The sequence below is a fragment of the Nycticebus coucang genome, chromosome 4, assembly GCF_027406575.1.
Source record: "Nycticebus coucang isolate mNycCou1 chromosome 4, mNycCou1.pri, whole genome shotgun sequence".
Lineage (NCBI taxonomy): Eukaryota > Metazoa > Chordata > Mammalia > Primates > Lorisidae > Nycticebus > Nycticebus coucang.
The window spans coordinates 45535440-45548246 of record NC_069783.1 but is presented as its reverse complement, the minus strand read 5'-3'; the positions used below and the strand labels follow the sequence as shown (position 1 = coordinate 45548246).

Genomic DNA, 12807 nt, shown 5'->3' with positions numbered 1-12807 from the left:
GGTTGCCTGAAGGGTGAGATAAATAGTTGGAACACAGGCTTTTTAGGGCAGTGAAACCATTCTGTATGATCCTTTAATGGTGAATGTATTACGTTTGCCCAAACCTATCAAGTGTACAACACCAGGGGTGAGCCCTCATGTAACATACAGACTTTGAGTGATAATGATGTGTCAATCTTTGTCACTCCTGCTGGCAGGGACCAGATCTCTCTTACTGTTGTATTCCCTACCGCTAGCTCTGCACTTCACTTGAGAGCGGGTTCATAAGTTGTAAGAACCTCTGGTGTGGGATGTTGATAATGAGGTTGGTTATGCATGTATATGGGAAATCTCTGCCTTTCTCTCAATTTCGCTATGTCTCTAAGACTGGTCTAAAAATTGTGTATACAGGTGTATGTATCTCTCTCTCATACCAAGAGCCTAAAACGTAGGGTTGTCTTTTTTTGTTTTTTCACATTATCTCATTTGCTGACATTAATGGTTTTGGTGCAACATAACTGAATTATATGTCTACACCAATATCATCCTGCCATATTTTATGACTCCAAGCTATCATAAGATTTCTGAGTGCCTAATCAACATGAATTGAAACTTTAACTAGAAGCAGGTATTTTTATGGGCATATTGTCTAGATTCTCTGGGCCTTATGTATTATAAATGAAGAGCTGAGACGCAATGGGAGATTTAGGGAAACAATATATATGTGTATACTCCATTAGACCCAAGGACAGTAGAACCACCCTGATTGTTTGCAGTACAAACAGAAGTTTAGCAATGCACAGAGAGGCAGTCTCGTATATAAGCCAGCTGACTATTTAAGACCTTATAAAAAAAAGTCAGTCCTCTCTCAACCATGTTAAATAACAAGGAATGGACAATGCCAAATATAGGTGCTACAGGTAACCAATATTCCTTTCCAGACTAATGCTATCTAAGAGTTTTTCCATGAGCACTTTGTTATAGGAGTATTATGTGGAGTGCTTAGTATAGGTGAATAGACAAGTGTTTAAAGGGCTTTATTTTTCCCTTTTCAGTTCTCTTTCTCCTTCTGCTTATGTGTATATATCTGCATGGGGGTGGGAGAGAAAGAGAGAAGCATAAAGCATATACGCACAGTTTATAAACAGAAAGCAAACAGCCTTGTAAACATCATCAAAATCATGAAGAAGGCTGGGCTCAGTGGCTCATGCTTATAATCCTAGCACTTTAGGGAAGCCAGGGCAGGAGGATCATTTGAGGCCAGGAATTCAAGACCAGCCTGAGCACAAATGAGATCCCTATCTCTACAAAAAAAAAAAAAAAGAAAGAAAGAAAAAGAAAGAATGAAAAAAAGAAAAGAAAAATTAGCCAGGTGTGGTGGCTAGTGCCTGTAGTCTTAGCTTCTTGGGAGGCTGAGGCAGGAGGATTGCTGGAGCCCAGGAGTTTGAGGCTGCAGTAAGCTCTAGAGTACAGTGACACTGTTGTACTCTAGCCCAGGTGACGGACTAAGACCCTGTCTCAAAAACAACAATAACCAAGGAGTAGGACATTGCTGGCTCCCAAGAACGCCCCTTATTTAGAATACGTTTCTGTTCTGTGGTATGACACAAGAATACCCTTGTTTTCTTGGTGTTTATTATGTCAAGTGAGCAATAAGGCATAGGTATATTAGGACAGTGTGTGTATTTCATCATAAAATTTTTATCTATCGCATTGCTGTATCCACAAAAAGCTACCTATGCAATAAAAATTATATACTAATGTGGGAAAGACAGCTACAGGGTGAAATATAATAGCGAATTCCCATGGGGCAGGTAGTGCCAGGATGTGGATGCCTCATTTGCAACAAAAGCAAGCACTGTTTCTTAAAATCCGATGGAAAAATAATAGGAGGTGGAGAGACGGTGTTCACTTTTGGCAGTATTTTTCCTAGGAGTTTAAAACTCCTCCCTGCCACCTCCTGAAACATACATCAATTTTCTCCTCCCACCTGCTGGTTCTCCTTCCTTCCCCGCTCCCTTCCTTCACATATTCCACTCTAGACCCTTACCGGTTCCTGACACTGTCATCTCATACCTCTGGGCTAATAACCATAGATCCAGGGACAATGGAGCACCTAGGTAGTTTGCAACAATTTCCCCAGGGAGGCTTGCATATGAGCCTCCTTGTTCTTGGAATACCTTCCCTTAGGGTCCTCAAGGAAGTCCTTCCTTTCTTAAAAGCCAGGCTTAAATCTCATGTCTTTATTGTCTTGAGATCGCTCAGTTGGATTTCATCTCTTCCTACTGCCCATATCTTAGATCTGTTTTTTAGGACTGGTTGCTCTGGTTTATGTTAGAATAGTTTGGGTAGGTGCCTCTCACTTCTGCCGACAGTAAGCAGATCTCTTACTCCTGTATTCCCCACCACTAGCTCTGCGCTTTACCTGAGAGCCGGCTCACCAAACAGCGCAACTGATTTGTTCCATCTAGTACATTTAAAATGTGATCAGTTGGACAGCAATTTCCTATGTGGAATCGCAGGCATATTGTCTATAAAATCCCATCAAAAGTGCCTAAGATCAAGGCATAGAACCTTAATTTTTTAATTCATCATTATTCATATTAGAACAAGTAAACTCTGCCGTGTGGCTTTTTTGATGGTGCATTCTTGCCTCCAGTAATAGTACACAAGTGCAAATATATACAATTTACAAAGTGAATATATGTTGAATGTTTTGAAGCTACATCTTTTGAAATGTACCTTTTCCACTGTTAGAGAATTAATTGTACAATGTCGTATAGTCATAAAACAAAGGATAATGAAGTTCAAGTTTACGACCTGTATTAATCTATTGTTGGTGTCCTTATCCATTCTGTATAGTCACTTCAGCTTTCCCCAGGACAATATGATGTGCTTCCCGCACCAGTTCCCAAGTACCCTTCCAGGTAATTATATACTTATTAATTAAGCTATTTTTATTTTGTTTTATTTTATTGCATTTTTTTGAGACAGAGTCTTACTTTGTCACCCTCAGTAGAGTGCATGGCATCACAGCTCACAGCAACCTCAAACTCTTGGTCTCAAGCAATCCTCTTGCCTCATCCTCCCAAGTAGCTGGGACTACAGGCGCCAGCCACAGTGCTTGGCTATTTTTAGAGACAAGGTCTTGCTCTCTAAAACCTGAGGCTAATCTCAAACCTGTGAGCTCAGGTGATCCACTCACCTCGGCCTCCCAGAGTGCTAGGATTATAGACGTGAGCCATTGCACCTGGCCCAAGTAAGCTACTTTTAGTCACTGCATGCATGCCTTTCTATCTACATACTCATATACCAATATTCATGTATTTTAAACCTCATTTGTGTGCCTCGCATCCAGATTAGCATTTTTAAATATTTAGTGAGAGATAGGGAATAAGTTAAAAAAGATCTTCTCTTAAAAAAAAAATAGATTTAGAAAATCATGTTTTTCCTTTCTTCTTAAAATATAGGAGCTTTGTATTTCGTTCTACAGTTCAAAGATTCCCAACAAGTTTCTTTATTCCCGTAAGTATAATGTAGATAGTTCATTCATGGCTAATTTTGTGTTTAAAATATATAGCAAATCCTTTTGATATATTAAGAATTTGCTCATTGTAGTAGATAAGCTATGAATAATCAATGCAATCGACTATAGTACTTAAAGTATGTCTGAAAATATAGTAGGCAATCCATTTGTGGCAAGTTAGAGGAAAATGTTTGGCTCCCTTACTTGATTTAGTTCTTGACTCAAGTACCCCTTTCTCAGTAAGGTCTTCCTTACTGAGAAATTCAGTATTCAGAAGGAAATTCAGAATTTCCCTTCCTTGGTTTATGTTTTTTCTCTGTAACGTTCAATCATCACTGTCTGATATACTAGATTTATTTATCTGTCCTTAATTTATCTATCTTGCTTTTATCTGTCTTCCCCACTAGAGCATAAGCTTCATGAGGCAGGGATGTTTGTCCTGTACATCTAGCACCTACAGAAGTGGCTGGTACATAATATTTTTTGAATTAATTAATTAAATTATCAGAGATAGCCTGGGAACAGGGGCTTACACTTGTGGGAGGCTGAGGTGGGAAGATCACTTGAGGTTAGGAATTTGAGACCAGCCTGGGCAATACAGGCCAGACCCCATCTCTACAAAAAATTAAAAAATTAGCCAGGCATGGTGGTGCATGCCTGTAGTCCTAGCTGGTCAGGAGGCTGAGGTGGGAGGATGCTTGAGCCCAGGAGTTTGAGACTATAGTGAGCTATGATTACACCACTATACTCTAATCCTGGGGGACAGAGTGATATCCTGTCTCAAAAAAGAAAAAATATAAGAGATATTTAATAGGTTATTGTATTAACAACAAAAAGGAAGACTGTCTATAGTTTCTTTCCTTTCAAAAATGTGGAAATGCTTTTCTGTTCCTAAATATTTCCAAATGTGTGTATATGAGTTATGATAAAAATGAACTCATTAAGGTAAGTAACTAACCAAGAGAAGGCAATTTAAATAGGACTCAGAGATTGCAGTGCTGCACCCACAAGTTGGTAAATGCTGGCAGCCACCAAAAGCTGGAAGGGGCAAGAAACAGATTTCCCCAAGAGTCTCCAAAGCAAGCTTGGCCCTGCTGATGCCTCAATTTTAGTCCAGTGAAACTAATTTCGGACTTCAGCCTCCAGAACTATGATAGAATACATTTCTGTTCTTTTAAGCCTCCAAATTTGTAGAATTTATTATAGTATCCATAGAAATGAGTATAGGTGGAGATGATCTCCAGGTGGGTTTTGTAGTGGATGGAGAGGATGAAGACCTGGCTTTTCCTTTGGTAGCCCATAAATACCTGTATCTGTAGGTCTTTTTGCTGCCACCCCACCAGGTTGTACTGCCCATGGCACAGAGAAAAGCCAATACATTGAGACAGGCAGGGTTGCAGTGGAGAAGGACTTGGAGACAGGAGGATTTCTCAAATCCGCCTCCCTGAGAATTTGAGAGGAAACATTTTTAAAAACAGTTTGGTGGGCAAAGGATTAGGCAATAGGAGAAAAATCTTGTGTCAAATTTCTTCCTGGGTTGGGGGGTCACAATTCCAGTTGAGTCAGTTTCTTGGTCTGGGTGGGTCAGCCAACCACTGGAACACGGGATCTGGATGATATCTCAGAAACCACCCTTAGGTTTTGAAATGGTGACATTATATAGGGAGAGAGTTAACACCTGCTATGTGACTCCAGAGTGACAGTGGCTTAAATGGATAGTGACTTAATTATCATTATTTTTAACTACACCTATTCCTTCACAGAGTTTAGGGACCCTTAACCCTGTTCTTGCCTTGCACTCCTTTATTGATTCATATAAAGGGCAGTTTCTTTTTCTCTGGACATAGTAGCTGCTTCAGAATGACTTGTCAGCCTCCTGCCTGGGGTATAAGACACAGTTGCCAGTGTTCTGGGAGCTGAGTGGGGGAAAGAGGCTCAAAGGTCTTATTATTCCATGTTTAGAAGTTCACTAAATTCCAGTTTTCAGTAAAGGCCCCTGTCTTCACAGTTGTAGGCTCCTGAGTCCAGATCTCTGGTGCAGTCTCCCCAGAAACTAAACCTCCTGCCTTTCTCCTGTAGGGCTGTGGGGAAGGGAGTTACCTGCCAGCTGGGGACAAAGGGCATCACGGACCTGGGGAGAAAATGTCCAACCAGACCTCCTGCTTTCAGATCCACCCGCCTCCAAGGGTCTAATGACTCAAATTCCAAAGCTTTTCTTGGGTTCTGTGGAGTAAATAAGCCTGCTTGTCACTGGTACACCCTCTCCACCCTGCTAAGTCAGCCACCACTCCTCCGAAATGCTTCACATCTTCCAAAGCATGTCACCATCTCTTTTTGGCTTTTGCCTCTTCTGTTGGCCCTTTGTATGTGTGTGGGGGGGAGGGGAAATAGTTCTGCCTTTTTAATTTGATGGGAGAGGAGTGGCGATAAATACACATGTTTAAGCAGCCATGACACCACATGTTTCCCTCACTGGGTGATACTGTATTGCCTTTGAAATAAATATATATATTAAGGCTGGGTGTGGTGGCTCACGCCTGTAATCCTAGCACTCTGGGAGGCTGAGGCAGGTGGGTGAGCTCAGGAGTTCGAGACCAGTGTGAGCAAGAGTAAGACCCTGTCTCTAAAAATAGCTGGGCATTGGGCGGCACCTGTAGCTCAAAGGAGAGGGGCGCTGGCTCCATATACCAGAGGTGGCGGGTTCAAACCCAGCCCCCGCCAAAAACTGCAAAAAAAAAAAAAAAAAAAAGAAAGAAATAGCTGGGCATTGTGGTGGGTGCCTATAGTGCCAGCTATTCAAGAGCCTGAGGCAAGAGGATCCCTTTAGACCAAGGGTTTGAGGCTACTGTGAGCTATGACACTATGGCACTCTACTACCAAGGACAATAAAGTGAGACTCTTGTCACAAAAAAAGAAGGAAATGTATGTTTTAAGCAAACACTGTGAGTTAATAACAGTTTGCTATTAGTAAATAGTGACTCAATTAAAAATAATTTTCCTTTAGTTCAGGTGAGCATAGGATAAGCTGCAAGGTATAAGCTATGGCATAAGGTAGTTGGTTCTGATAGTTTTTACCAGTGTTCTCATTGCTTTTACGGACAATATTTTTGGTGGTCCTTACTATGTCACTTTCATTGGTATCACGGCATTCACTCCATTTTATAAATAAAAGTGATTCACTGATTTGAAGCAGACTGTCCTTCAAAAAAGTGAAAAGAATACTTCTACAGAAAATGTTCCAAGGCCAAGAAATAGCCCAGGGCTATGATTCGTGTGTGTCCTAAACGTGCATCCCCAGTGCAGGCTTCGGGGGTTGGTTTAGATCCATAAACTATATAATCTGCAGAGGAAACTCCTTTGATCCCAGCAGTGGGAGGGAGTGGCATGCGGAGTGAGTATGGTGAAGAAACGATACTCACACCAGGAGAATGTTGTCTCTGACCTTCTCCTGCTAAGTCCATTAATCCTTAGGCCTTTATAATGTGCCATTCAGCTTTTATCTGAAAACTCATTGGTTGATTTTATCTTTCAGTTTAATTGTTCTAGAAATTATCATCACAGTCACCAATCTGTTAAAGTTCTCAGAACTGGAAGAAACTTTATAAATCAGTTACTCTATTAAGGTCAACTTTGATAATGATCCTGACTGCCATTCATTGAGCGTTTCCTGCCAGGGACAGTGCTCAGTTAATCGTCACAATTTGGTGAGGTAGTATTAATTTGTCATCTCTATTTGATAGGTCAGGAAATGGCAGTCAATTGCCTGAGGTCACACAGTTATATTAAGAGACAAAGCCAGGACTTACTTAGTTTACCGTGGCCTCAAAATCTGGGTTCTAGAATGTCCTGCCTAGTGACGAGCATGATCAAGCAATTTGATGAAGGTTCTGGTCTTTAGACAGTAGAGAGCTGACCTGGGGTCAGTATCATGCTGACTCTGGAGTCACCACTGTGCCCATGACTGAGGCTTGTTCACAGGAGCCAGGTTTGCCTGCTGATCCCCTTTGCACTAGGTTGAGTTCATAGGCAAGAGGCTTCAGTCTCCCGAGGGGCCTGCTGCCAGCCTGCTTATCAGGTTCTCCTATAGTCTAGGAGCCGTACCACAGATGGGCACAGTCTGGGAGCTTGCTACTCTGGTTTTTCCTATATGGCCTTCTTTTTCCTTGGCATACCTGTAGGATGTTAGAATTTCCAGTTTTTTTCTACACAAGGCCTTTTTGAAAATACTTAGACCTAACTGAGTCTAACTGACTTCACCAGCAGTTTTTTCATCAATTCCACAAATCGTTTTGGATGCTTTATGTGTGTGAGATCCTACACCAGGTAGGCAGTGTTGAGGAGACAAAGACATGTGTCATGTTTTACCTCTGCTCTTCAAGAGGGCAGAGACCCTCTTAATGTCAATTACGGAGCAATGTACATACACACAAACACACACAAACTGACATACCCTATACGAGAGTCTGTGATTCACAAGGCATGTTTGAGCATGTACAACTTAGACACCGATCATCCAGCTTAATGTTATTTAATGTTTAGATACTTAATAGAAGTCTATCTATCTTCTTCTGTCAATCCAGATAAATGGCCGAGGCAAAAATCTCAATTGATGGAGGTTTAGTAAGCCAAGATTTTGAGGACAAACTGTGGCTATTTTTCTGAAGGGGAGGTTAGTACCTTAGCCTTTTAAAGGGGGAGGGAGGTTCTGATGAAGTTACATTCTTCTGAGGCACATTCTTGTGAGATTACATTCTTGTGAGGCACAAGAAATCTGCATTCTACATAAAGTAAGGAAGTGGGCCAAGTGTAATCCTAGCACTCAGGGTTGCTTGAGGTCAGGAGTTCAAGACCAGCCTGAGCAAGAATGAGACCTCCATCTCTATCAAAAATAGAAAAAATTATCTGGGAAAGGTGGCATGTGCCTGTAGTCCCAGCTACTCAGGAGGCTGAGGCAGGAAGATCGCTAGAGCCCAAGAGTTAGAGGTTACCGCGGGCTATGATCATGTCACTGCACTCTAGTAGCAACAGAGTGAGACCTTGCTTCAAAAAAAAAAAAAAAGAAAGAAAGAAAGTAGTAAAGAAGGAATCAAATACATAGATGGCCCCTGCTTAGGTAGGAGAATGTCTAATTCTGTCACATCTCTAGTTCGGTTACCTGTAAGATAAACTTGTAATCCATTATTAGTGTATAATTGAACAGTTTTAGTTTTAGGTACTAGACACAGGGATAATTTGCATGCCCGTGCTTATGGGAGATTAGCAAGAAGTTTCCTTAATGAATGTTCTGTGGGACCTGTTCATTGCAGGTGCCTGAGGTGAAAGGGTGGCCCTGAGATTTTGATTTTCTTTTGACACTGCCAACAGCCACCGCCAACACTTTCCAATACATTTGTTTGAAAGAAGGAGAAAAGGGCAAGGGTGAAGAGAAAGCTTGGCTGAGGTGAGGAACACCCATGCACATTCCTCAGGGCCCATATTCTAAGCAAAAGTCAAAGAAACCAAAGTTCTAGTTGTCCTTTCAGTTTTTGCATCTAGGACCACAAGGCATTCATTATTTGAAGGGCTCAGGAGTGGAAATTTGTATTTATCTTTCACACTCACTGTAAACTCCAGAGATAGGGATTATTTTTTTCAAATTATTATGAGGGTATGAATTTTAAAGTTACATTGTTCTCACTTCCAAGGTAAAGTTCAAGTTATAAAAGAGCCCCTTACCCAGGGGGCATGTTGAACACCCTGGCATTGTGCACATTAGGTGAGATCCCACCAAAGCCCTCCCCTCCCTCCTCCAGCCAATTGCCCTCCCCCTCGCCCCTCCATTTTCACCCTGCTCCCTTGCTAGACTATATTTGTGTTTTATCATTTGTATGAACATGTAATTATTTATATATTGGTTTTATATTAGTATTGAGTACATTGGATATTTTTTGTTCCAAAAAATTCTTGAGATACTTTACTGAGAAGAATGTGTTTCAACTCCATCCAGGTAAACATAAAAGATGTAAAGTCTCCATCCTTTTTTTATGGCTGAATAGTATCTCAGGTCATACATATACCACAATTTGCTAATCCATTCATGGGTTGATGGACTTTTGGGTTGCTTCCACAACTTGGCAATTATGAACTGAGCTGCAATAAATATTTTAGTGCAAATGTCTTTATGGCAGATAGTTGTTCTTCTGGGTAGATACCTACTAATGGGATTGCAGGGTCAAATGGAAGGTTAACTTTTAGTTCTTTGAGAATTCTCCATACTTCTTTCCATAAAGGTTGTATTAGTTTGCCATCCCACCAGCAGTGTAGAAGTGTTCACTTCTGTCCACATCCAGGCCAGAATCTGCAATTTTGGGAGTATGTGATGTGGGCTAATCTCACTGGAGTTCAATGATATCTGAGAGTGGTTTTGATTTGCATTTCTCTGATGATTAAAGATGATGAACATTTTTTTTTCATGTGTTTGTTGGCTATTCATCTGTCATCTTCAGAGAACTTTCTGTTCAAGTCTCTTGTCTGAGCTCTCAGGGTCTATATCAAAATCCCTCTTTGGGAAGAATCAGTCGGCAGGGATTTTGATATGAGAGTCTGAGAACTCAGACATATGTCACTCTTAATTTAACTGTTGAAAAAATTCTTTTGTAGAGGCTTTCCCCTTTTCAGGTGTCCTCTTTGAAATACAAATGCCCCCGAAGGAGGAATGTGTTAGTCAAATTCATATAAAGCATAGTGACCTATCAAATTCTCACCCCTTCTCCACTAGGCTATCAGGAATATAAGCGAAACATGACTTAGGGCACCTGAGATAAAGGAAAGGAACTGAAAAAAGGGAGAAAAGGGAGAAAGTGTCCTAATTGTTAGACATTAATATCATTATTAACTATTCTTTCAGTGCATGAAAACTGTGCTACAGTTTTAGACATTATCCTTAAGATAATTCCATAAAAGCTTCTACAAAATAAGGGAAAATAAGATTTACAAAGAGTTGCTATATTGGAAATTTTCACAGAAGTGTAACTTGTAAAACAGATGAGCTGTTGCTTCTTAGAAGAGGATCAATTTTAACAAAATGTGTAATATAATTTCAGAGAAATTCTGTAATAATGAATGTTAAATAAATGGAGCTCCTGTTGATGTGTGATAAACTGATATTTGGAACAATTTGAATATTCTCCTATCCTTTAGTACTAAGAGGTGAGGCCCTTAAGAAGTGACTAGGCCATTTAGCCTCCCACTGTAGCTGGGAGTACAAGTGCCTACCACACAGCCAGGCTACTTTTTCTATTATTTATTTATTTTTTTCAGTTTTTGGCTGGGGCTGGGTTTGAACCTGCCACCTCCGGCATATGGGGCCAGAGCCCTACTCCTTTGAGCCACAGGTGCTGCCCTTTATTTATTTTTTATTGAGACAGAATCTCACTCTGTTGCCCAGACTAGAGTGCCATGGCCTCATCCTAGCTCTCAGCGACTTTAAACTCCTGGGCTCAAGAGGTGACTAGACCACCCAGTTCCCAAATAGCTGGGACTACAGGTGCCCACCACCATGACTGGCTAATTTTTCTATTCTTAGTAGAGACAAGGTCTCGCTCTTGCTCAGGCTGGTCTAGAAATCCTCAGGTCATGGGATCCTCCTGCCTTGGCCTCCCAGAGTGCTTGGATTACAGGCGTGAGCTGCTCCCCACTCCCACTCCCAGCCCCGGCCTCCCTGCAGGTCTACCATATTGACAACACCTGAATTTTGGAGGGGACACATTCAAACCACAGCGTGTGCCAGCCATTGAACATCTCCCTTGGGCAAAAGATTGGTGGAGCTGATCCTCAAAAAAAACTCAGTGAACCTAGAGAAAAGGGAATCACATCCCAACATTTAGGGAATCCCAGGAGAAAGATTGGACTACAATTCAGTTGTCTGATCTCAACATATCCCAGTTACATACCCAGAGTTTCTACCAGGCAAGTGAAAAGAGCCTCTAACTTCAGCAAGAGATGGAGATAAAGAGACAGAAGGATGGAAACCTGGTGAAAAATAGAACAGGGACTAGAGGAGGGAGATTAAAAAAATATACAATTTTAGTATCCACAGAGAAATGAGAAAGGGAAGATTATTTTTTTAGGATTCTATATTCAGCCAAACTAAAAATAAAATCTGGAGACGAAGATTTTCGAACATGCAAAAACTCATAAAAGTTACCTCTCAAATACTCTTTTTAAAGATGCTACTGGTGCCAAAGTACAAAGGAGTAAATTCGGAAAGAGGACCCAGGAGAAAGTGGATGCAATCTGGGAGAGTAGTAGTGAAGAGTGTCCCAGGTTGACCACTGTGCAGCAGGCTGAGAGAGAAACCAGTTCATTTGGAGGAAGAAAATAGAGAACTCCAGAAGGAATGTCTCTAAGGAAAAAAGGACACAAGAAGAGCTGATATGATGCGAGACAAATGAAGAAAACATAGGTAGCAAAACGTGCACACCAACTCCAGGTAAAACAGAAGGCTGTACAAGAAGAGAACTATTATATAACTCAGCTCTTCAAGGAGTAATTTTTAGCAAAACTGATTCTTGATTACAATATGACTTCGAGTGGATGAGGAGAGAGCAAGACAGCCATATTTTCATTTATTTCAGGAAACAGTCAATAGACAATTTCTAAAATACAAATTAAGAAATAACAATTGAAACATACTAGTTAGTAAAAAGAAGATAACTGCCAGAGAACAGCTAAGAGTTAAAAATAGTTGTCTCAGATTCTTTTTTTTTTTTTATTTAACTTTTTTTTTTTTTATTGTTGGGGATTCATTGAGGGTACAATAAGCCAGGTTACACTGATTGCAATTGTTAGGTAAAGTCCCTCTTGCAATCATGTCTTGCCCCCATAAAGTGTGACACACACCAAGGCTCCACCCCCCTCCCTCCGTCCCTCTTTCTGCTTTCCCCCCCATAACCTTGTCATTAATTGTCCTCATATCAAAATTGAGTATATAGGATTCCTGCTTCTCCATTCTTGTGATGCTTTACTAAGAATAATGTCTTCCACTTCCATCTAGCTTAATACAAAGGATGTGAAGTCTCCATTTTTTTTTTTTATTGTTGGGGATTCATTGAGGGTACAATAAGCCAGGTTACATTGACTGCATTTGTTATGTAAAGTCCCTCTTGCAATCATGTCTTGCTCCCATAAAGTGTGACACACACCAAGGCCCCACCCACCTCCCTCCTTCCCTCTTTCTGTTCCCCCCCCATAACCATAATTGTCATTAATTGTCCTCATATCAAAATTGAGTACATAGGATTCATGCTTCTCCATTCTTGTGA

At 40.9% G+C, this 12807-nt stretch overlaps 1 protein-coding gene across 1 annotated transcript in view; it reads left to right on the top strand.

Annotated features, from left to right (window-relative positions):
• STPG4 (sperm-tail PG-rich repeat containing 4) overlaps window positions 1-12807 on the top strand; it is a 57039-nt gene that overhangs the window by 18917 nt on the left and 25315 nt on the right. Inside the window, exons 4-5 of the mRNA XM_053589330.1 lie at window positions 2842-2906; window positions 3450-3504. Of these exons, the coding sequence (XP_053445305.1) occupies window positions 2842-2906; window positions 3450-3504 (120 nt within the window). The remainder of the gene's footprint in view (window positions 1-2841; window positions 2907-3449; window positions 3505-12807) is intronic.